At 36.9% G+C, this 23,151-nt stretch overlaps 3 protein-coding genes and 1 non-coding gene across 5 annotated transcripts; all 4 read right to left on the bottom strand.

Annotated features, from left to right (window-relative positions):
* On the bottom strand, positions 1-4,451 carry LOC106397088. 2 transcript variants are annotated; one of them, XM_048744334.1, is made up of 3 exons: positions 3,998-4,451; positions 3,459-3,572; positions 1-3,105 (listed from the first exon to the last, which is right to left on the bottom strand). In XM_048744334.1, exon 3 carries the CDS (start codon positions 3,024-3,026, stop codon positions 207-209), a length of 2,820 nt encoding a protein of 939 aa, XP_048600291.1. In that variant the 5' UTR covers positions 3,027-3,105; positions 3,459-3,572; positions 3,998-4,451; the 3' UTR covers positions 1-206. The 2 variants fall into 2 exon arrangements, with proteins under 2 accessions (XP_048600291.1, XP_048600292.1); XM_048744335.1 differs by lacking the exons at positions 3,459-3,572; positions 3,998-4,451 and adding an exon at positions 3,202-3,368.
* Positions 4,452-10,145: 5,694 nt separating this feature from the next.
* LOC106401807 (short-chain dehydrogenase TIC 32, chloroplastic) lies at positions 10,146-12,784 on the bottom strand. Its single transcript, XM_013842400.3, has 8 exons — positions 12,417-12,784; positions 11,485-11,716; positions 11,317-11,396; positions 11,063-11,216; positions 10,907-10,985; positions 10,732-10,819; positions 10,593-10,639; positions 10,146-10,455 (listed from the first exon to the last, which is right to left on the bottom strand). Exons 1-8 carry the CDS (start codon positions 12,520-12,522, stop codon positions 10,273-10,275), a joined length of 969 nt encoding a protein of 322 aa, XP_013697854.1. The 5' UTR covers positions 12,523-12,784; the 3' UTR covers positions 10,146-10,272.
* A 1,106-nt stretch (positions 12,785-13,890) lies between these two features.
* LOC125581040 lies at positions 13,891-14,054 on the bottom strand. Its single transcript, XR_007318751.1, has one exon. It is a non-coding gene; the product is annotated as a U1 spliceosomal RNA (small nuclear RNA).
* Positions 14,055-14,335: 281 nt separating this feature from the next.
* On the bottom strand, positions 14,336-16,185 carry LOC106399320 (tetraspanin-5). The gene is made up of 3 exons (XM_013839794.3): positions 15,265-16,185; positions 14,725-15,044; positions 14,336-14,566 (listed from the first exon to the last, which is right to left on the bottom strand). Exons 1-3 carry the CDS (start codon positions 15,754-15,756, stop codon positions 14,530-14,532), a joined length of 849 nt encoding a protein of 282 aa, XP_013695248.1. The 5' UTR covers positions 15,757-16,185; the 3' UTR covers positions 14,336-14,529.
* Positions 16,186-23,151: the final 6,966 nt, after the last annotated feature.

The raw sequence follows: 23,151 nt of genomic DNA, 5'->3' as shown, positions 1-23,151 counted from the left end.
TAGCCTGAAAATACAGAGATTTTTACTGTGTAAAAAGAAGGATTCTCTGACAATTTTTCTTGCATAATAGTTTTCTTTATTACTAAAGCCTCTGTATAAATCTAACTTTTATAACTAAAAAATAATGATAATTATGACAAAAAACAAGAAACTCTAACCTTTTATAACTTTTACAACAAGAGACAGCCCTAAGAAACCTCTATCTATCACGGTGAACTGTTCTGAATCTGATGAACATTGGATAAGAGTCTCGTTAACTTACTTAATGTCTCTCGAGCCGACACAGTCGCAGGATGATCCTCTCCTGAGATCGAAGTTCTTATAAAGATGGCTTTTCTAATCAGATCATCAGCCACACTGAACTGCCCCCCACGTAACATCAGCTTAGCTCTAGTCTCTAACACAGTGGCACGAGTCAGAGCAAGCTCTTCCCACAGAACAGGGTTTAACTGCGCGCTTGTCTGAACCGGTCTCCAACAAAGAGACTTGTCCAGCCACTTCTCCACCGGCGTCACCAGCGTTTGGTCAGCCGCTTCGAGTGCGTTAGTGCAGACTCTAAGCAGCTCAACCGCAGCGCTGCAACGAGAAAACGTTATGAAAGTTCTAATCGCTAGAGGCAAGATTACTTGCTTCACAAGAAACAGCAGCTCTGTTATCTTAAGCTGAATGGTTGGAGCTTCGTTGCCGAAACCGAACAGCAAGAAGCAAACCCCCCACATCTGCTCTGCTGTTTCAACCGTCGAGCCGCGGCTTATCACAGCTCGAACCATAGCCGGAGCATTCTCATTCACCACTACTCGATTCCTGGCGTAGAGCTTCACCAGCTCGTGTATCTGTATAAACCCTAGCTTGAAACTGCTGGTTCTAGCAATGTTGAACCTAAGCAACATAGAAGCAGCTTCAGCTCCTGATCGTTTGGACTTAGAAGACGCAAAACCGCAAGTTATAGCCCGTCTCAGTCTCCTCCACAGCCGTTTCGGACCCTTATGTTTCTCAGGGAGTTTATAAGCAGCCAAAGCTAACAAAGAAGCCGGTACAACCCCTGGAGCTAACCACCCGCCCGCAACGACCATCCTAGTAGCCAAACTCCTTGGTCCATCCGCGTGATCAAAGATCGAAAAACACACTTCAAACAGCTGCAACAGAAACACACTTCTCCTCAACAAGCTCCCGTCCCGACCACTAGACATCTCTCTCAACGGCATTCTGTTTATAGTATCCAAAAGCCTGCTAGGATTTATAGGAAGCTCCGACAAAATCGCTCCCACGACAGCTAATCCCAACGTTAACCTCCCAAGCTTCTCCTCAATCGCTCTCAACGCGTCCATTTCAGGGACAGGATAGTCTTTATTAACGCTGTTTCCCTGCATCAAGGCCATAGCTTCCGCGCCGGATAAGTAAGAGAGCTTCAACGGCTCCATGTTCATAACCCGGGAGAGACGCGTAGATATCAAAATATGCGTCTCTCCTCCGAACCTAGGAAGAAGATCCATCACCAGCTTCGAATCCCACCAGTCTTTTTCGCTCTCCAAGTTATCGATCACGACCAAGAACGGTATGTTCCTCATCATCTCCTTCCTGATCCTCGAAACCGCGGCGTCCTCCTGCTCCTCGAAGCTCTTCATCCTCGTCTTATCGGAACAATTCTCAACGCCGACATCGACCTCCAAGTAGTGGTGGAGGTTGAGATAGTTCTGCCTGATGTAACGGCTCTCGCCGCCTATCCAAAGCACCATCTTGTACCTCTGGTGGTGCCTGTAAGCGAACTCGAGAAGCAGCTCGGTTTTACCGATCCCGGACTCGCCCGAGACGCACGCCACGCCTTTCCCGTAAGCGATTTTCGTCGACCGTTTCCTCCTTCTCGTGTTGTTCCGTCTTAACTCGGCGCTTTGCATCATCTCGATCTCTTTGTCAGACTCTTTCCACACGACTTTCTCTTTCCCTTTCTTGTTGTTCCACCCTAACGTCACATTCTTCTTCTTCTTATTCTTCCTCCTTGTCTTGAGCTCGAAGTAATCTCTCTCGGAATCTTTACCAACGTCTCCGAACAAAACGAACTCTAGCTCTGACAACTCCTTCTTCCTCCCGACGAAACCATCGTTCCTCGGATAAGGAAACTCTTCTTTTTCAGCTTTATCGCGCCATCTACTCAACCTCTCGACGATACTCCTCCTCCCTAACCTCATCGCCAGCAACGTAACCGCTCTGAAAACACAGTCTCTCCAGTTACCTTCGTGAGCTTCGAGCTTCCAATCATCAACTACACGAGATAGACCGTGAACGGCTTCTCTCCACTCTCTCTCGATCCCTCCGTAACACTCCCAAACCTCGCCTCCGTGCTTCTCCCATACCTCTCCCCTCTTCTCGACTATGTCGCGGACGAGACATTCTCCTTGTGAAAGATCGAAGAAGACGGGGACGAGGTTCTTCTTCTCGGAGAAGAACCGAAGCTCCTCGATCGCGTAAGGGGATTTGAAAGACTTTCTGGTGAGGACGATGACTCCGAAGGAAGCGCCGTCCATGGCTCTCTCGATGATTCTCTGTTTACGCGAGCTTCTGCACTTTCCTCTGTCCGACATGAAACAGCTCATCCCTTGGAACTCTAGCTCGGCTCTTAGCCAATCGGCGAACCGAAGGAGAGATGGTTTGTTACCGTGCAGGCCTAAGAACACGTCGCAGCATCTCACCCTGTTGTAAGAGACGGAGACTGAAGATGTCTGAGTGTAGGAAGACGAGTCATGCCCTCCTCCTCCTCCTCTGGCGTATCTTGGGATCACGCTGCTCGAAGGTTCGAGATTCTGAAACACGATGTCGGAGCTGGAGGTGAGGGGATCGAAGCTGTCGCATTGAGGATCGGAGCGAGTTGATTCGGAGTGTTCTTGTTGGAGTTTGGGAGATCTCGGGGAGAAGAAGGGAGATTGGTTAGCTGAGAAGAAAGCTGCTGAGGATGATGAAGACATGTTCCTGGAGGGCTTTGTCGGATACTGCTGATGTCCGAACCTGGAACTGTCACCTCGTGAATCCATAATAACCACTGTTTTTCCTTTATTGATAGTCTATCAAATCCCATCAATGCTGCTGCCCTATCAATCCATCGAAGCTAATCTGATTTACAAAAAGGAAACAAAAAGTCAAGATTTGGACAGAACAAGGAAAGTTAACAGCTTATGTGCGTAGGTTTGGCAAGAAATTGAACATTACACGGTGATGAAAATCTTCCACAGTGTATACTACCATAAAGCTTTTCTACTTTCTATTTTTGAGTGAATAGTTTCACAAAATAAAAACACTTTCTCAAAAGCAATAATAATAATAAGAAGAAGAAGAAGAAATGATTCTTTTTATTAAGGAAAATAATTGATTTTTGAGGACGTTGCAGATCTAAGCAGAAAGGGAAATAAAATAATCATTTTTAATAAAAATGAAAGTTACAGAGGGATTTAGATCTGAGAACTTACATAGCTCTGCGTCTTGAATAAGAAACCATCAATTTCTTCAGCTCTGTGTGTTCAAGAATCAATCAAAGCTCAGGTACTTCAGAAGCCACTTGAATGAAGAATGAGAGAATCCACCTGAAGAAGAAGAAGAAGAAGCCAGCTCGAATTAAAACGACGTCTGTGAAGTCTTTTAAGAGAGTGTATCAATCAATGAGAAAGGAGTTGAAAGTGAGAGATGTAAATGAGAGAGAGAGAGAGAGAATAAAGAAGAAGAATTAAAACACTAGAAAAGCTTTCATAGAGGTGTAGTCGAGTGCATCGCCATTTACAGATAGACTTTGAAAAGGACTCTCTTTTTATTTTATTTTCTTAAAACAAAAACAGGGGAGACAAAAACTGAGATATGTCTTAATGGAATATTCAAAAGATAAAAAAAACATCGAATTTTGAGCAAAACCAAGATGAGAACAAGCAGTGGTTCCTGATACCCACAAAAGGAAAAATCTATCAAGCGTGGGGTTTTTAAAGATTTTTGATCAATTTAGAGAAGAGAGGCTTACAGTTTTGTGTTTGAAGCAACCGAGAGAGAAGATAATATGTGTAGGAAAAGGTTAGTCTTTAGGGGGTTCTTATCCAATAAACAGAAACATGGGCATTGTCAAATCACATAAAGAAACACACAAAGTCTCACTCTTTCCCCTCGCTGTTCTTCTGTTCGCTCTTGAAATATTATAATTGTTACAAAAGAAGGAAGAAAGAAGAGACAGAGATTGGGAGAAGTGAATTTTCGAAATTAAACAAACAAAGAATTGAGACCTAAAACGAAAAGAGAGCTCAAGGCTTGTGGGCTCCACATCACAATACAAGTCTCATTTTTTCTTTTTATATATATTTTCAATCCTTTCTTTCTGTCTCGAGACTTTCTGATGAACAATGTTTTTGATAAGAAAATTTCATAAGTTTAGTCTCTGGGGGTAGAAATAAAAACAGAGTTTCATTGTCACGTCCCTCCCCTATCAGGATATGGGCGTCGCTGTGCCTTTTAGCTGCTATACTGTTGATAATTTTTTTAAGTGCATATATAGTCCAACTGATATATTTTCTCCATCTTGCTGCACATTAATGGGTAAATACAATTTGATAAAATATTCTTGAAATAGTAAAATATTTCAAAGAATAGTAGAAAAACACTTTATTAAGTAGAAAACAACTTTGACAAAAAAAAAATAGAAAACAACTAGAAAGAGTAGTAAATTAATTTCACTAATTCAATAGTTATTATTGTGAAAAGTTTATAAAATAACAATTAGCAAAAAAAATATCAAAACATAGATTTATGATATCAAATAGCTCACTGAGGTCAAATCAGCAGAAAAAAGTTTAAAATCTAGATTCACAGTAACAAATTCAATTTTTCTATTCAATTTTTTTGTTAATTATTTTAAAATTTACATTAAAATTTTAAACATGTATGTTAACTTTTAAGTTTAATAATGTTTATACAATTGGAGTAACACAGAAAGAGATTAGCTAAATATATACATAAATTATATAAAACATAATATCAACTATATGACAAACATAATCAAAATAAATATTAGTATTTTCATAAATAATTAAATATGATGTGATTCAGATTTTTTTTTTGCCAAATGTAATTCAGATTATAATTACAGTTTTATGATTATAAATTCTTTGTGAATTAGACGATAAAGTATTTAATCAGCTGTAAAACCAGTTACAAAACTGTCAGAAATAGTTACATTTAACTACACATGTGGTTTAGTACGTAATAGGTGGATTCTGATGAGTTAAACGACTCTGGTTCGAAATAACCTCACGATATTAAACATGTGTGGTCATACGGATATGAATCATTTTTTAGATCTCTTTTAAATATCCGAGAAAAAGCAACTTGTGGATTGTACCTTTTTTGGAGATTAATTAGTCTGAATTCTTTCATAGATTTTGTATCCCTGATTAACAAAAAAAATAGTTACATGTAGCTAAAATATATTTGAATTATATTTAATTGCTTGGTAAGTTTCGACCGAGATTTGATAAATTTTATAGTGTATAGATTTGGGAATTTTTTTCTTTCTACTCTTTTTTTTTTTGCTTATAACAGGACTCTTTTCTCAAACATGAACTGCAACGTGTTAACAAACAAATGATTATATTTGCAGTAGTATGACTGAAAATAATAAATTATAAAAAAAATGATTGAAAATGTTCATCATATGCTTGTTACTTGTATACATATTGTTGTTGACATTGACAAAATGACAATATATAGATGACTTTAAAACCTACATGAATAGTTGACACAACAATATGAAACGCTGTGACGTGCAAGTCGTAACCAAAAGGGTCACGTAGATAATAAATTCGTTGCATGAATTATCCATTAGAAATGGAATATGGTGGGGCTTTATCAATAACAACGATATGAAACTTATTAATAGATAACTATTAGTAGTTTAATGTACTATTACTATTATGAAGAACCTTGCATAGTTGAATACTTGCATTACAATAAACAATCAATTAATTAGATAATTTCTTTGTTAATTTGCCTACTAACGGTCGGGTCAATTCAAATTGATAGATCACACGTTCTGTATAATGGCACGACAATATTAGAAACATATTATAATCGTTTGGTTTGATTTTTCTATTAATTAAAGTGTGCTTCTTATTTGTTTGTTTATGACAATATACTTCCATTTGACATAACATTTGATTTGATTCATACATTTTAACGTACTATACATCTACTATTCAAATGATCTTAAAGATTTGTTGCTTTTGTTATACTTACAGGCTAATTTAAATATGAAATAAATAATTCGATAATATGTAGTACTGATTAAGGCTTCTTTTTCATTCGGTTAATTCATGTGCGAATATTAATTAAACCATATATATTACATTCATGATTCTATCTACCTAGTCCATAAGAAGTCGTAAAACTAATGTTCTAGTCTGATCGGAATGACACACATGTTAGCACATTTGGGTCGTAATTAGTATTAATCAGACGTGTTGACGACAAATGTTTTTGTGGGTGGGTCAATAATTGAAGACGTAGACCTTCCCATGAACGCAGTTCATGCAAATCTCTGCCGTTCCAATCAATAATTATTGAGCCCCTTAAATAAATTCCATTACATTATGTTTATGATATGTATATATTTATGCTAGAGCCTTAAAATTGGGTACGGCTTAAATTTTGGTTAATAAAGAAGACGAATAATCTAGACGTGGCTCAATTTGCAAAAGGGTTTAACTACTAAACGTATAATCTGAACTAGTTTCAATTATAGTAGATGTATTACATTTGAGTTCACTGACAAAAAAAAAAAAAAATTACATTTGAGTTCTTTTTTCTTCTTCTTTTTGTGCCCCTTATGATTGCTTGGTCAAAATCACAATTGGACAAAGCTTGGTAATGAACTAGTGCCTAGCCCTAACTCGAATCTTGAGAAGATTGGATGGTTATACAATGTAGTAAGATGTGAAATCAACAATAGGCAACTGTCTTCTTATTGATACCATATGTTTTTTTGGGAGTCACAAAACCAACTCAATGATATGTGTTGTTTTCATGGTACACCGAATGATGTTCGATGTTTCCCTCGTTGCTTCCCAAGTCGGTCCAAAAGACAATTTTGTATCTACATGCTCACTCCCCCACGTGTCTTCACGTGATATTTAACCTACGGTCATGATTCCTTCGATCACTCCATTTTCACACGAGTCATCCACGGCTCCAAATTAGCGCGTCTCCAACACTCGCACTTCAAAATTAGAAAGTGGCCCATCGTCCTCATGAAAGCACACACGATTAGGTTAAAAATGAAAACAAACCTTTAGATTTATCTTAATTAAGAAAGAAAACTGGGCTTAACCCAAAAGAGTAACGTCAAATGAGCTCTCTCAATTATGGAGATTAGTTGTACTATAATTTACCTTTGATGTCAAACTATAGAAAAGTACGTATTATATAGCAAAATGTTATACTGTATGCACGGCAGAAGCATACAACGAATGCGGCCGAATGGTACATGTACTTATGATAATACAACATGCATGATTGACCTTTTGGTAATAGTAAAATGTAATAAGAAATATGGAACTTACTATTACCAAAAATAAATTACATTGTAGTACCACGGATTAGTTTGCATAGAGAGTAAAACAAAGGTGTGAACTAGTATCCTTTCTTCTATGTGGTTTTGTGGCTGCTCTGCTCAGAGAGTTCTGAAATATTACTATTGTATATTCATTATTAGTCCAACCCGCAACGAGCCGATCTATGATTGTGAAACATGTTATTTTGAATATAGTTTTTCTATTTATTTATAAATAAAATGTGCGAACGTTGTTTTTTTTTCATCTGTATTTCATTGATAACATTAGAAAATATACAAGGTTGAAACACTGAAGTCGGCAGAACACATAAATCTTTTCGGAAGCTAAACCCAAAAAAAGGATCTAAAACCCAAACAGACAGATGATACATGAACAACTAAAATTTAAACCAAATCCTGAACTCCTTCGACAAATCCAGAAACAAATCAACACTAGATAAAAAGGGCAAAAACTTAACAGTTTATGACTAGCCGGATTTATTTCCACGAACTAAGCAAAATAGTACACAGCCCGATAGACTTATACAAGAAGAACAAAGACTTTATTTGAGCCCAACAACGTTCTTTTACTAGAGATAAGTATAAATAATTATATATATATGGGTTTTTAGTGATAAATCCTCTCAACTAAATATTTTTCGTAAAAAATTTCTCCAACTTATTATCTTGTAATTTAACCCCTCAAGTTCTTTTCCATTAGATTTTGTTACCCTCCGTCTATTGTTCTGTTATTTATAGACGGATACCGTTTACACACAAACGCAGAGTTTCATTTTAGTGATAAATTCCCCTAACTAAAGATTTTTCGTACAAAATCTCTTCAACTTATTATCTTGTAATTTAACCCCTCAAGTTTTTCTGTTAGATTTTGTTAATTACCTCTGTCTATTGTTCCGTTATTTATGAACGGATACCGTTTACACACAAACGGAAAGTTTCATTTAAACTATAAAACATGTTTTCTTTATTAAATGAAATAGAGCAGACAATGAAGCTCAAAATCCCAAATCGAAAGTTAGGTGTTCCAAAATAGCAATGCAAAGATCATAAAACATTGAAAAAACCATAAAACAGAGCATTGAAAAAAGATAACGCTAATTTAGATAAAAATTAGCGTTGTTTGCTCTTTATTTAGTGTCAAACGATGATTTCTTTTATGTTTTACAAATTAAATTTTCATAACTAAACTAGAACAAAAATAAAAAACAACTCGACTAAACACATTTAATAAAGAAAACATGTTTTTTTAGGTTTAAATGAAACTTTGCATTTGTGTGTAAACGGTATCCATTCATAAATAACGGAACAATAGATCGAGGTAACAAAATCTAACATAATAGAACTTGAGGGGTTAAATTACAAGATAACAAGTTGAGGAGATTTTCTTCGAAAAATCTTTAGTTGGGGGGGGGATTTATCACTAAAATAAAACTCTGCGTAAACGATATCCGTCCATAAATAACGGAACAATAGACGGAGGATAACAAAATCTAACGGAAAAGAACTTGAAGGATTAAATTACAAGATAACAAGTAAGAGGAAATTTTTTACTCAGAAACCCATCACCTCCAAAATGTAGAGGTCTGTGATTATTGATTGGACTTCTTGGAAGTTAATTGTTTTGATGTTTCCGACGATAGCAATGAATTGTAATGTTTCATTGTCACTGAATCTAGTGACAAATATTATACCTCTTCAAACTGGAACATGTGAACTTCATGGAAACATTTTCTTGTTGCAAACAGTATTTACATACAAAAGATAATTATAATGCACAGTTTTACTATGTCCAATGTAACAATCACAAATAGTATTATACTATAGATTTAAACATTTAGATATGCATATTAGAAGATGCAAAATCATGTGAATATCGTTTGGTCCAAAATCAAACAAATAAAAAAAGCTTATAGGGACAGACAATTATACATAGAGGTGTGAACAGAATTAATTACAGAGACTATCTTCTATACTCCCTCCGTTTCATGTTAAATGTCGTTTTGGGTTTGTGCACACAGATTAAATAAACAATTAGTTTTGTACATTTTTTATATAAAAATACAATTACCAATACACCTAACCATATTTCAACCAATAGAAAAATAAATTACTGAATAAAACTAATAAATTAATAAATTTTGCATTGAAAGTCGAAAACGACACTTATTTTGTAACGAAAAAAATTCTCTATAACGACACTTAATATCAAACGGAGGGAGTAATAAATAACACTCGATGTCCGTAAACCTGCACGTCAATGCTCCAGTCTAAACACAAAAGATTAATTAAAAACTCAAAAAGTTAATTTTGCTAAGAAGAATTATTAAAGGGTGATTTTAAACTAAACTAATCCTCACTGATATTCATTTCTGATGTCTCTTTATTAATGCATTGGCAGTATTGTCTCCCCTTAGCTTCTTCTGTTTGAATTCAAAAGTTGTTTTTAACATCTTTCTCATGATTGTTCACAAAATGTTTAACATTTTTCTTGAGTCTCTCTGCTCTCTATTAGACTATACCAAGGAAGGTTTGGTGAAAGCTAGAAACCAAACCGGGTAGAACCAAAACTAAACCAACATTTTGCAGAGTTGAGATGATTCAGATTTGTTATTACATTTTATTTATTTTGGTAAAGGCTCAAATAGAAATCACAACGTAAAGATTCACTGAACATTATGGTTTCAAGAACTACTTTCTCCTGACTGGGACTCGGTAAGCTTAGTGCTGAAGTCCCAAACCTTCTTGGCCAATTCTGAATCTTTAGCAAGTGATAATGGTTTAGCAATGTTGCTGTCCAAGAAGTATTCCCCTGTAACTCCTGTAACCTGAGGATTCAATGCCACGTAGCAAGTCGTTGCCGCCCCCTACAAAGTCAAAGATAATACAAACCAAATCAACACCTAAAGCTACACGAGTTCATCTTTAACTTAACCGGAAAAATCTTGTGACCGGTTTTTAATTCACTGGTTGTTAGTGTGAGGTTTAGAATTTGGAAGCATACCTGCGGGACAGTCTTGAGCACATATTTAGCCACTGCACCAACAGCTCCTGCATCAAACCAGTGACAGAGAGGTGATCAGAAGTAAATCAAAAGTATAAGTAGAGATAATGAACGTGGAATCAGAAGAAAGAAGTTATACCAGCCAAATAGCTGTTGAAGTAGCGGCCAAGATTAGTCATAATGGCTCCTGGATGAAGTGAATTTGCTGTTATATTGACTCCATCTTCCTGTTTACATTCATACCATTATCGAAGTCAAGATAACAATGGGAACATAGATTCCTGCTCTGATAGATCCTGTTGTGTTGCAGTTACCTTCAGTTGCTTTGCAAGCTCGTTGGCGTGCAATATATTGCAGAGTTTAGATTGTCCATAAGCCCGGATACTACTGTAACTGCAGTGGAGTCACAAAACCAAGGAACAATGTTACATCTTGAAGTACGGATTACTATTTGGTTTCACCATTAGTACCTTGACTTGTCATTGATCTTATCGAAGCGGACTCCTTCTGGATACGAGTACCGATGAGCTTCCGATGATAGATTCACAATCCTGCCTTCTCTTTTGCTCTCACGTGATGTGTTCTTCATTGTATCTAGCAGTAGCTTTGTCAACAGAAAATGACCTGAAACATTAAATCCATGTCAGTGATTAGACACTAATGATGACCAAGCTTCATAAATCTAGGACAACGTCATAATCTTTGGTTTGATTATCTTACTGACCTAAATGGTTGGTTGCGAACTGAAGCTCGATGTTGTCCTTGGAGAGCATAAAGGGACATGCCATTATCCCAGCATTGTTGCTTACAAGATTGAGAGAATTCAGTAACATTATTAACCAAGAAGTTAATAGAATTCAAAACTGATATCACGGTGTTTGTGATAGCTTACACCAAGAGGTTGAGAGGACGACCAGATGATTTGTAATCAGATGCAAACTTCCTGACAGAGTCCATTGAGCTGAGATCTAACTCCATGACATCAAGTTTAGCTCCAGGGACCCGGTTGACAATATCTTCTTTGACTTTAGCACCCGAGCCAGTGTTCCTCACCGCCATAACCACGTGCACACCACGCAGTGCAAGAACACGCGCGGTCTCCACTCCTATACCACTCGATGCTCCTGAAAACATAAAACACACAAAACAAAAAGACAACCTTAAAGAAACCAAACAAGTCCAGCAAGATAAATGTAGCTATTTCAATTCAGTGATAATCTGTTACATAACGTTTAGTTGCTTCATATGTCTACTAACACATCAATTATGATCAACCAAAGAAGTCAATATACCAAGAAAATAAGCAACTCTGATATGATGCTAGACTCTAATTTAGCAAAAAGGATTAGATTATTCTGGATTGAAGTACATAGTTTTTTTAAGCTTTACTTTTGTCTCTGTAATGATATGAATAAGCTGAAACAGAGACGGTACATAGTTTTTTTAAGCTTTACTTTTGTCTCTGTAATGATATGAATAAGCTGAAACAGAGACAGTAGTATATCTACAAGCACATGGTTGTTTTCGCAGATCTGAAGTTATCTTCCAAACATGTTTTACATCGAATTACACCAAAGAAAAAAAGAAAAGAAGACAACTTTTAAACAAAGACCGAATTAAAAAAAAACAGACCTTGACTCAGGTAATACCAAAGTGTATAAACAATAAAAGTCAAATCTCTTAGGCTCTTAGCCTAAAGGTGAAAATCAATTTCTGAGAGAGAATCAGAGAAGACCCGATATGGGGAAATTATACGAAAGTCAACAGCTTTAGACGAAAGAACAAGTCCATGTGTGAAGGTTTTGTGATAGAGAAGAAAGGAACCTGTGACAATGGCAGTGAGGCCAGTTCCGTCAACACCATGTGTTACTTCTTCTGCTGTGGAACGAGCCGAGAATCCTGATGCTCCTTTCTTTCCGAAAAACCACATCTTTTTTTGTCCGAGTCAGAGAAAGATGAAGATCAATAACAAACTGTCTAGGGTGAACGTTTCTTCTCGAGTGGTTCAGAGACTTCGCTTTTATTTTTTTTAATTTAATCTAGTAACGTTTTTGTTCGTTCATATGTGAAATATGATCACTTTTTTTAGTAAAAGAAAGAATAGAAAGCGATGAGAGGAAGATAGAATCCCTCACGCAAGTGGAGAAGAAAGAAAGGTTGAAAGATGTGCAAATCCAACACGAAATGAGCTTACGTCACGTCACACCTTTGGAACCAAGAGTCTTAAAGTTTCCATTTTTAACGACTTTTACAAAATGTCTCCCAACTGTTCATACCTTATAATAACTTGGACAATGTTTGTGTGTTTGTTTACTTAGATTAAAGAGTCAAGCCGGTCTATAGTGGCTCGTAGTTGACTTTATTTTTCTGACCAAACTTGTTTCTTTCTTACTGGTTTGCAAGCAGAACAATGAGAACGCCTATCACTGTTTAAAAGTCTGATATTTTGGATGAAATGCAACACAAGATCCCATCAAGTTAGTAGTTTGTGGCTCAAGTCGAAGCGGTGTTTGCCATTGCTGTTAATCTCGCAAGCTCACAACTTGTTGCCATTTAAATCATAATCTGATGCATGTGTCGATAGGTCCTGCTTAGTGGCCTCAGATGTATCAGAATAAAACAGTGCGCTTATGAAATTGTACTGCAGAGATTTGGGAGGGGCCTCGATGTCTCCCACTTGGAGAGACCATAAGCTACAGCACACTTCCACAGTGCAGTGGATATCACTAGCCCAGGCCACTCAAAACATCTTATTTGATACTGTACAAGTGCTAGCTGTCTCAGAGAGTTTCCAATGTGGGATGTCAAAGGCTATATTGAAACTCCTAATTGTTTCCACTGTTTTTCATGTGCAGTAGTACTAAACTAATGACGAAAGGCAATGAGACTGTTCTAATAAACTCTTACATAGTCAATGTGGAACAGAACCACCCCATATCAGTGGTTTGGGTTCCAGTATTAATCATAGTGTTCATTAAGCTTTAGATAAATCACTCAGAAAATAATAAGGTTGCAATACTAGGAATGGAGATTAATTTGTTTTCTCCAACTATGACTGAGATTAGCCTCTTCCTATACCGTTGAACCTATAATTGGACAGACACATCCATCCATCAATAGATGAGTAAAATTAGCAAGGATCTCGGACAAACATTTTTGTTCATGAAAATGAGCACTTTAACATTTTTATGCCCAGGACAACAATGTCTTGGGTGTTTCTGGGAATAAAATAGATCTAGCACAAAGAGGCTGCTTTGGAACCTGACATCCATCTCATAAAATTAGACTATGGAAAATGGTAGGGGCCGCGCGAACGCAGGCCCCAACTGCCACAAATAATGACGCAGGCTCTCCCACTTGGGGAGACCTTAAGCTAAGCACCCCTCCGTTATGTGCAATGGAGGTCACTAGCTTAGGCCACTCATCTTCTTGATCAGGAGTTGACCCCGTCCAGGTAAGTACCTTTAATGGTTCGACCTTCGTGTTCTTTTATACTACGGGAAAGAGGAGTGTTCATCTCAAGACTTCCGATGTGGGACGAGCGCTAACGGACATTTGAATTGTTTTAACCTTTTTAACTTTTTATTAGCCATAGTTTATATCTTGATGGGCCTCAACTTAAGGCCCTCCTTCGTGACTAGCCCAAACATGCTGCAGTATTATACGATTTCAATTATCCTTCGATTAAAAAGATTAGCTCTTGATTTTGTTTTCTTTTCCTCGGTAGATCATAAATCACCTCATCGAAACAACACGTCCCTATTATTTGACATTGTAACTATCATCTATCTATTAGTGTTATTCTTTTCAACAACAAATAACAAAGATCGCCATTTCACTACAAAAAAAAACAAGGCTCTCTGTACAACATGTATTTTATAAATTAGAGGCCATGAGTTCAGTGACAACTCGATATGCACATTACATAAATATATCTTTAGTAATACCGGTCTCTACCATGCCACCACCTCGACCTACATTCCACGAAAAGAAAAATAATTCATTTGTTTCATTAGAATAATAAAAGAAAACTATCAATTATATATGAAAGTACTTTCAATAAAATAAATAAAGAATTTCTAAATTTTTATTTTGTAATTATCGAGAGTAAATAATAAACAATTGATCTCACCAGGACTGTTCCCAACCGGGTCGAGACTTGGACATGCCGTAACGTCCGTAAGGAAAACCATAATATTGAGGGCGTTTGGCGTTTTTAAACGCGCAACACCCAACGCAGTAAATGGCGATGAGGAAGAGAACAATGACGACGTTAACTATAGAGAGTTTATGCCAATCGCGCCGCACTGTCTCTAAAACGCCAGCTCTACACGAGTCACAGTCGTAGCATAGCACCGTTGCAGCGTTGTTCCACCGGTAACAATCGGATTCTTGTTGTATTGGCGTCTCCGTGTTGTATACACACGACGTCGGTGGTTTGCAGCATCCAGACTATTTCCCAATAATATTAGAATATTTCAATATCTTGAACTTTCATTTTATATATCTTTGTCATACTATATCTAGTGAACACTCATTTTAGCTATTGATTTTAATACATATATAGACTATCTATATTGGAATGATTTGTCATACCCGGAGAACTATTCGTTAGATGATCAATCGAACATGTTTATTAATTATTACAAACATAGATTAAAATTAGGAGTACCTGTAGAGGAGTCAAGTCCTTTTGGAGATAATCAATAGGAGTCCAAAGAGAGAGCTTGGAACAAGTGAGTGAGCTCAAGAGACAAGTCTTTATAGTCAACCAATAATTAGCATCCATAACCCTTGTCTTAAGCCATGGATGATATTCTTCAAGCTTAAACTCTTTATAAACCCTACCAGTCACACCCACACCACCTCCATGGCTAGTTACAATAAACCCGAAAAGGGTCAAACCCATGAGGGCAACTATGATGAAGACCATGAAAAAGAGGTACACCCACAAGACCCAAGCCACGTCGCAGCATGCACCGATCAGACCAGCTAGTGATAAGACCATGATCGCTAGGCCTAAGACCAGAAGTGGCTTCTGAAGGAAATGCTCGCATGTTGTCTTGCTCTTACCCATCCATAGAGCCGATCCTATTATAACTATGGATGAGACTAGTGTTAGAATATTCAAGAATCCTATTACTGTATTGCTCATTCTGTTCATTCTTTTTCACTCTTTTTGGTTACTCTAAATCTTTGAAATGATTCTTATGAATCTTTTTGTATGTGTGTGTACTAAACACTCTAACTTGCTTGTCTCTCTATATATCTGACTCACATATGTTTTAGCTACTTTATAATTGGGATTTTTATATAAAAATAATATTAATCGATGTTGTTTGGTATACAATTTTTAATATAATTGGGATTTTTTTCTTTTACACATATGATTGAACATAGAAAAATAAAAACATATGAATAAAAAAAGTTGATGAAATTATTCTCCCATCTTTTTATGTAATTTCTTGGTGTTTCCTACTTTTTATGTAATAATGCATGCGTCTTCACTTGCTTTAATTTCATCGCTTTTGAATCTTGGTGAGTGGCTTTATCTTTTCTCAAATGATATATTTAAAAATTTGAAATATTATTTTTATTATTTCGTAGATGTGGATGTTTGAAACTTTATATCATATCAATTCAAACTGTTGGTTGAGAGTCTTTTTCAAATAGGCTTTACGGTTTTTTGGTTGGAACTTGGCGATTAAGAAACCTTCACTCAGTTCGACTATCGATCAAAAAGAGTCCATATTTCACGAAGTGGGCAATCATAAGCCAAACTTCTTAACCATTAAGTAACTTTTCCCTCCCAACTTTTATAGCAATTTTGCTGACGGATTAATCCGAAGTTGAATATACGTGGCCACAACAATTTAAAATTTTAACATATGGAAGATAAAACTATTCTTTTAAAATAATATTACGTTTATCAACTACAGTTACATCATAATTGTTTGTGAGTTGCAGGATATTCGATGCTAATCAACCATTTATCTTTATCAGTTAGATGACCATTCTTAATTTTCATTGGTCTCTTAGGGATTAGGAAGAAATTTCAAGGGATTTTAACAGAATAAACAATGAACTATTCTGATTACTATTTGGCAGATAAGTATCATTTAGCAAAAGCAGTAAGTACGTATTATCTTAAGGTCAAACACTTTTTATTTTTAAGGTATGATTGTATTATTAAGCCATGTAGGCAGAAGTTCTTACGCAATGAAAATTAGAAAACAAAATTAGAAAATGAATACACCAATAAGGATCAAAATTAAATAACATCATCTATTTTGTGTATAGATAACTAAATTTTTTTATACAAAAACAACATATTTACTTTTAGAATAGTTTAATCTCAAATGATAATTTTCATAATAATCTAAAACATCATACTTCAAATTGATAACGGTTGCTGCATTTTTATTGCTCTAGTGGGAGCCACCCAGACAAAATCAACTTTTTATATTATTCCATTGACAATAACAAAGTTAAAGAGATCACTATTCCATACAGTTGACGGGAAGAACTCTATCACCATGCTAGTAAGAACCATCGTCACCGTATGCTTTAAGATTTTCAATTACCTTTTCTAAACGGTTTAATTAAACCAAAAATTTTATCTTCCAAAATCCATTGAAAAATGCACAAAAGAAAATAAAAGACTTTGCCAGATTTAAAATAAATTGACAATCGAACAAATTAAAAGAATATAAGAAACAAATCAACCAAACTGATGTGACACTACAAAAAAACATAATCTTAATGAGGGCGGTTTTCCTCGTGAGTTCATCGTAAAAGAAGCTTTACGGCGAATTAGCGAGGAACCACGTTTGCTCGTTACTCATCTGTCGTAACACATATTTCCTCGCTAATTCGTCGTAACGTAGCGAGGAATATATTTCGTCGTAAAGACGAAGTAGATCATTTCGTCGTAAAGACTACGTCAACATTCCACGTAAGAAGGTCGCTATATTTCCTCGTAAATACCTCGAAACAAATTCCTCGTAAACTACACGTAAATACCTTGAAAGTGTTTCCTCGTAAAATACTCGTTTATCTTTCCTCGTTATTTCCTCGTAAATGTTTTCTCGTAAAATACTCGTTTATTATTTCTCGTCATTTCCTCGTAAGGTTTCCACGTAAATAGGTCGTACATTAGCTTCGAATTTACTTCGTTTTTATTATTTTATAGAATTTAAAAATATAATTAAAAAATAATTAAAATTATTTAATTTATTAATAAAATTAAAATTTAAAATAAAAATAAATCAATATGAAAATATTTTATATATAAATAAGTTTTGAATTTATAATAAAACAACCGGAAAAAAAAAACTAAGGGTCGTTCATCGCTTGGTAGAATTCATCACTACTCCTCGTAACATCCGCCTCGTTATGTACGTCGGATGACTCGCCTCGAATGGGATGTTGTTGTCGCATGTTCCTCAACATGGACTCCCATTCCGGATTTGTGGCCGCTATAACGTCCAAGAAGCCCTCGACTCCACCCATACGAGATTTTGTCGCGGCCAACTCGTTGCGCAGCTGAGCGGACTCTCTACGCAGCTCAGTGACTTCATCATCCCGTCGCTGACCATAAGACGATGTCGCTCTCGGAACATCGTTGACGGAACCAATCCCCAACATCCGTCGCTTTTTTTTAGGGACAACCTTAAAAACAAAAAATAAATATTGTTAGTAAAAATTTAAAGTTATATTAAATGAATAATAAAAAATTAAAATTTTTGAAAATTTACCTCCTCGTAAATCTTATCCACTTCAAGTGTGGATAAGGTGACGGGTAATCCGTCGGTAGACTGCTGGGTCAGCTGAGTCTGGCGGTCTTCAACCCAAGCAACCACGTCGTTGTAGATTTGCTCGGACTTGCCATCTACAAATACGTCCGCCTTGTTCTTGTGGGTCCTCTCGTAAAGTTCCATAAGAGACGGGAGATGTCCCGTCTCTTTGGCCTAAAAAACATTTAAGAAAGTTAGAATCAAAATAAATATATTAAAAAAATTATTTAATAAAATATTTAATTAACATTTCCAAACGGACACCGGCGTGAGTTTTTTGGCCCGTAGTGTGAAGCATCGGCCCGTTTCCGTGCTCATCGACCGTGTTACGGGAGTTAGAGTAAGCCTGGGCGATTCTAATGGAATCAGGAAGGCGCCAATAACGGATGAGGCCATCCCACACATCCGTGGTGAGCTCAGCGGGTTTGCCACGCTCATACCCTTTCACGATCCAGTCACCCTTCCAGTTGGAGACCGTGTCCAACAAGCGAACCGCCTTCGCGTTAAACTTCTTCCTCACCCTCTCAGTGATCCCCAAGGCCCAATTATATTTTTGCTGTTGGAAAAAATAAATTAACAATTAGTTTTTTAGAAAGTATATATATAAATCATGAAAAAATTAAAGTATATATAATTAATTAATAGAAACTTACAGCGTAAATTTTGAACCACGTCTTTCTGACGTAGTGAGGCGTCTTACTCCAGTTCGGATGTACCATGGAGAAGTAACCTTTGATTGTGTCGGTTACGTCCGATGCAAGACATCCGTCAACCCCCCACCTGGAAAATACAAATTTAAAATATAAATTATTTTTTAATGTTATAAAAGAATTTTAAACGAATTAAAAAAAAATTAATGCAACATACCACAAAGTTCCATCCGGTCGGTCGGGGTCGATGACTGGTAAACCTTCTCTGCCTGGCAGACGGAGAATGTCCTCTACAGTGTACTGCGAGTAAGGAGCACTCGGAGGCACCATCAAATCGGGATGAATATCGGCGGCCATCGAAGGTGCCATCGGAGGAGGCACAGGAGGAGGCATCGTCGGATGAGCCATCGGGGAAGGCACATGAGGAGCCGATGGTGCACTAGAAGAAGTAGACCCAGAGACTCTCTGAGTGTACTGAGTCTCGGGGACAGTCTCCTGACCCGAAGAACCGGAGGCTGAAGAAGAGGCCGGGTCTAAACGACTACCGGGCTCACCGAAGATCTCTCTGTAATGGGCAGTAAGTCTTCCTTTTCGAACCTGAGAAAAAAATTAAATTTTTAAAATTAATATCAATAGTATATTTCCCAACATTATCCACCTAATGAACACTAAATAACATAAAATCCGTAAACCTATCTAAATTCCCTATACTAACCACCTAATATATCCTAAACTAACCAAATTAGAGAGGAATTAGAGAGACTTACCATTGCTACGAAATGGAGAGAAGGTGGAGAGGAAGTAGAGAGGAAAGAAAGAGTGAACGCTCGGAGGTATATATAAGATTACATATCGTCGCAAATTCGTCGTAAGGTTACGACGAAATAGCGAGCAGTTACAAAGGCCCGTGTTTTTCAATACGAGGAAATTACGAGGAATCGCAAAGGCCCGTGTTTTTATATACGAGGTATTAACGACGATTTTGCTTACGTGGAATTAACGAGCCTTGCTTTCCTATAAATATACCCACAACTCTCAATCTCAAACCACACACAAACTCCCAAATCACACCCTATCTGAAATCACATTCCTCAGTAAAATCCTATTCAAATTATAAATATTTGAAAAAAATAGGAAAATGATAAGATATTAGAATTCATGTGGGCGAGACTTACGTATTATAATTGCTGGAAGTCTTGACACATGTTAATCTGATATTTTTATCCTTTTCCCTTTTTCTCTAGTTTTTACACTACGAGGTATTTACGACGATTTCTGCTTACGTGGAATTAACGAGTGTTATTTTTAAATCCTTTTACGTGGTATTTACGACGATTTCATCCAACGTGGTCTTTACAACGATTTCTGCTTACGTGTAATTAACGAGTGTTTTGTTTAAATCCCTTTACGTGGTGTTTACGACGATTTCTGCTTACGTGGAATTAACGAGTATTATGTTTAAATCCCTAAAATCCGAAACCTCCAAACCCCAAACCCCAAACCCCAAACCCCAAACCCCAAACCTGAAACCCCAAACCCCAAACCTCAAACCCCGAAACCTCCAAACCCCAAACCCCAAACCCAAAACCCCTAACCTGAAACCCCAACCCCCAAACCTCAAACCCCGAAACCTCTAAACCCCAAAACCGAAACCCCAAACCCCATATTCCAAACCCCAAACTCCATATTCCTTATTTTCATATATTCCAAACTCCATCTTTATTTTTAAATTTCATCGTTATTTCCTCGTTGGCTTACGAGGTATTTACGACGATTTCTGCTTACGTGGAATTTACGACGATTTCTTATACGTGGTCTTTACGACGATTTCTGCCTACGTGGAATTTACGACGATTTCTTATACGTGGTCTTTACGACGATTTGTGCTTACGTGGAATTAACGAGCCTGCGTTCTTTATTTTAATATTTTGTCGTTATTTCCTCGTTGGCTTACGTGAAATTAACGAGTGTTATGTTTAAATCCCTAGAATCCGAAACCCCAAACCCCAAACCCCTTATTCCTTATTTTCTACTTCATATATTTAAAACCCCATCTTTATTTCTATTCCAAACCACAATTCCCACATTTGCTTATTCATAAAACAAACTCCCACATTACCTTATTCATAAAAAAAACCCCACATTATCTTATTCATAAAACAAACTCCCTCATCTTATTCATAAAACAAATACATCAATCGGATACATCGACATTCTCGTCATCACTAGAAACATCATCATTTTCATTAAACTCGTCTTCAACAGCTTTGTCTGTGGCATCATCGGTAAGATCTTCGTACTCGTGATTATGCGGATCAATGAGAAGGATGTCATCAATTTCTTGTTCAGGTTCCTCGACTTCATTTATCTGTTTTCTTGCAATGGTGGTTCTTCTCCACTGTTGATTCGTCCTCGAGGTGTAACTTTGATCACTGCTAACCAATTTATACCTGAATCTCTCATCCGAGGGTATGGAAGGAAGCTAACTTGGTCTGCTTGTGAAGCTAAGATGAAAGGCTCGAATTTGTTGTACCTTCGTCCACCGTTGACATCAACTACACCGAATTTGTTGACCGAACACCTCTGTTGAAGACGGGGTCGAACCATTCACATTTGAAGAGGACGCATTTCAACTTCAGTATCCCTGGAAATTCGACTTCAATAATCTCCGTCAAGATCCCGTAGAAATCTGTTTCCCCTTTCACACATATTCCATAGTTACTGGCTTCTTGCAGAATCGACATTCTTCTAGCTTCTCATCATCTCCCCAATAGATCATGCAGTTGTCGATGCAAACATCTATCATCTCCGAAGGCAACCCAAGACTATAAACCAGTTTCTGAATCTCATAATAAGAATCAGCAGACACATTGTCTTCCGGCAAATACTCTTTAAACAAGTCCGCCCATTCGTTCATACAACTTTCAGATAGATTGTGATCAGTTTTAATATTCATCATTCTAGCGGCTAACGACAATTTAGAGAGACCTTCTCTACAACCACTGTAAAGTGGTTGATTCGCCGCGTTTAACATTTCGTAAAACTTTTTTGCATCTATATTAGGTTCTTCATCTTCATCATGAGCTACGAATGCATCATCTACCATATCATGAACCCTATCATAATCTACCATCTCCTCCTGATGGTAACTATGTTCATTATGCAAATGATGATCAATCGGTTCTTTTTCCTGAAAATTGCTATTACTACTACTAGCTTCATTCTGATCATAATTAAAACCTTCTCCATGTTGAAACCAGATATAGTAATTTGGCGTGTAACCTCTATTTATTAAATGCTTCCAAACATTGTCACGGTTTGCCAGTTTCAAATTGTTGCATTTCCGACAAGGACAGAACATCTTACCACTTTCTTGGGCGAGCGGTGTTGAATCTGCTTGATGCATAAATGTCTCCAGACCCGCAAGGTATTCTTTCGTCACTCTCCCGTTAGCATCTCTATGCATATACATCCACTTCCGCAACTCGTAAATAGTCTCGGAGCCAGCCATTTATTTTCTTTCACGTTTTTTGTTGTTGGTGTGTTTAAAATGATGTTCAAACATCCATATTTATAGGAAATTTCGAATCTAGTAGTTGTAATTTTCCTATGAATTTACGACGAAAATTAATTAGGTGGCAAAAAAAAACGTGTAACACCTACAAAGCTGGTGGATTCAAAATTTCCTCGATAAATACACGTAAACTATTTTCTCGTAAATAACACGCAAAGTTTACGTCGTATTTACGAGGAAATAGTTTTTCCTCGTAAAATACTCGTTAAATTACATCCACTTTACGACGAAACACTTTTGTCGTTACGTTACGAAGAAATAACGATGACTTTAGTTTTCCACGTAAGTTCCTCGTAAAATCGACGTAAATTTACGAGGATTGTTTTTCCTCGTTAAATTTCCTCGCTAAGCATGTGTTTTCTTGTAGTGTGAAAGGTATAGAAACCTCCGTCCATCCGCTTGAAGCTACACAAGATCCTCTCTCTCTCTCTCTTAGGGCTTCTCAATCGTAGTTGAAACCTGAACCCTCATACTTTCTTGGCCGAGTTGATGCATCAAACAATTGAAAGATGTGACTAGATCCGGTTTTTTGATTCTAT

The sequence above is a fragment of the Brassica napus genome, chromosome C1 (genome assembly GCF_020379485.1).
Source record: "Brassica napus cultivar Da-Ae chromosome C1, Da-Ae, whole genome shotgun sequence".
Taxonomy (NCBI): domain Eukaryota; kingdom Viridiplantae; phylum Streptophyta; class Magnoliopsida; order Brassicales; family Brassicaceae; genus Brassica; species Brassica napus.
This window is presented reverse-complemented; position numbering and strand designations above follow the sequence as displayed.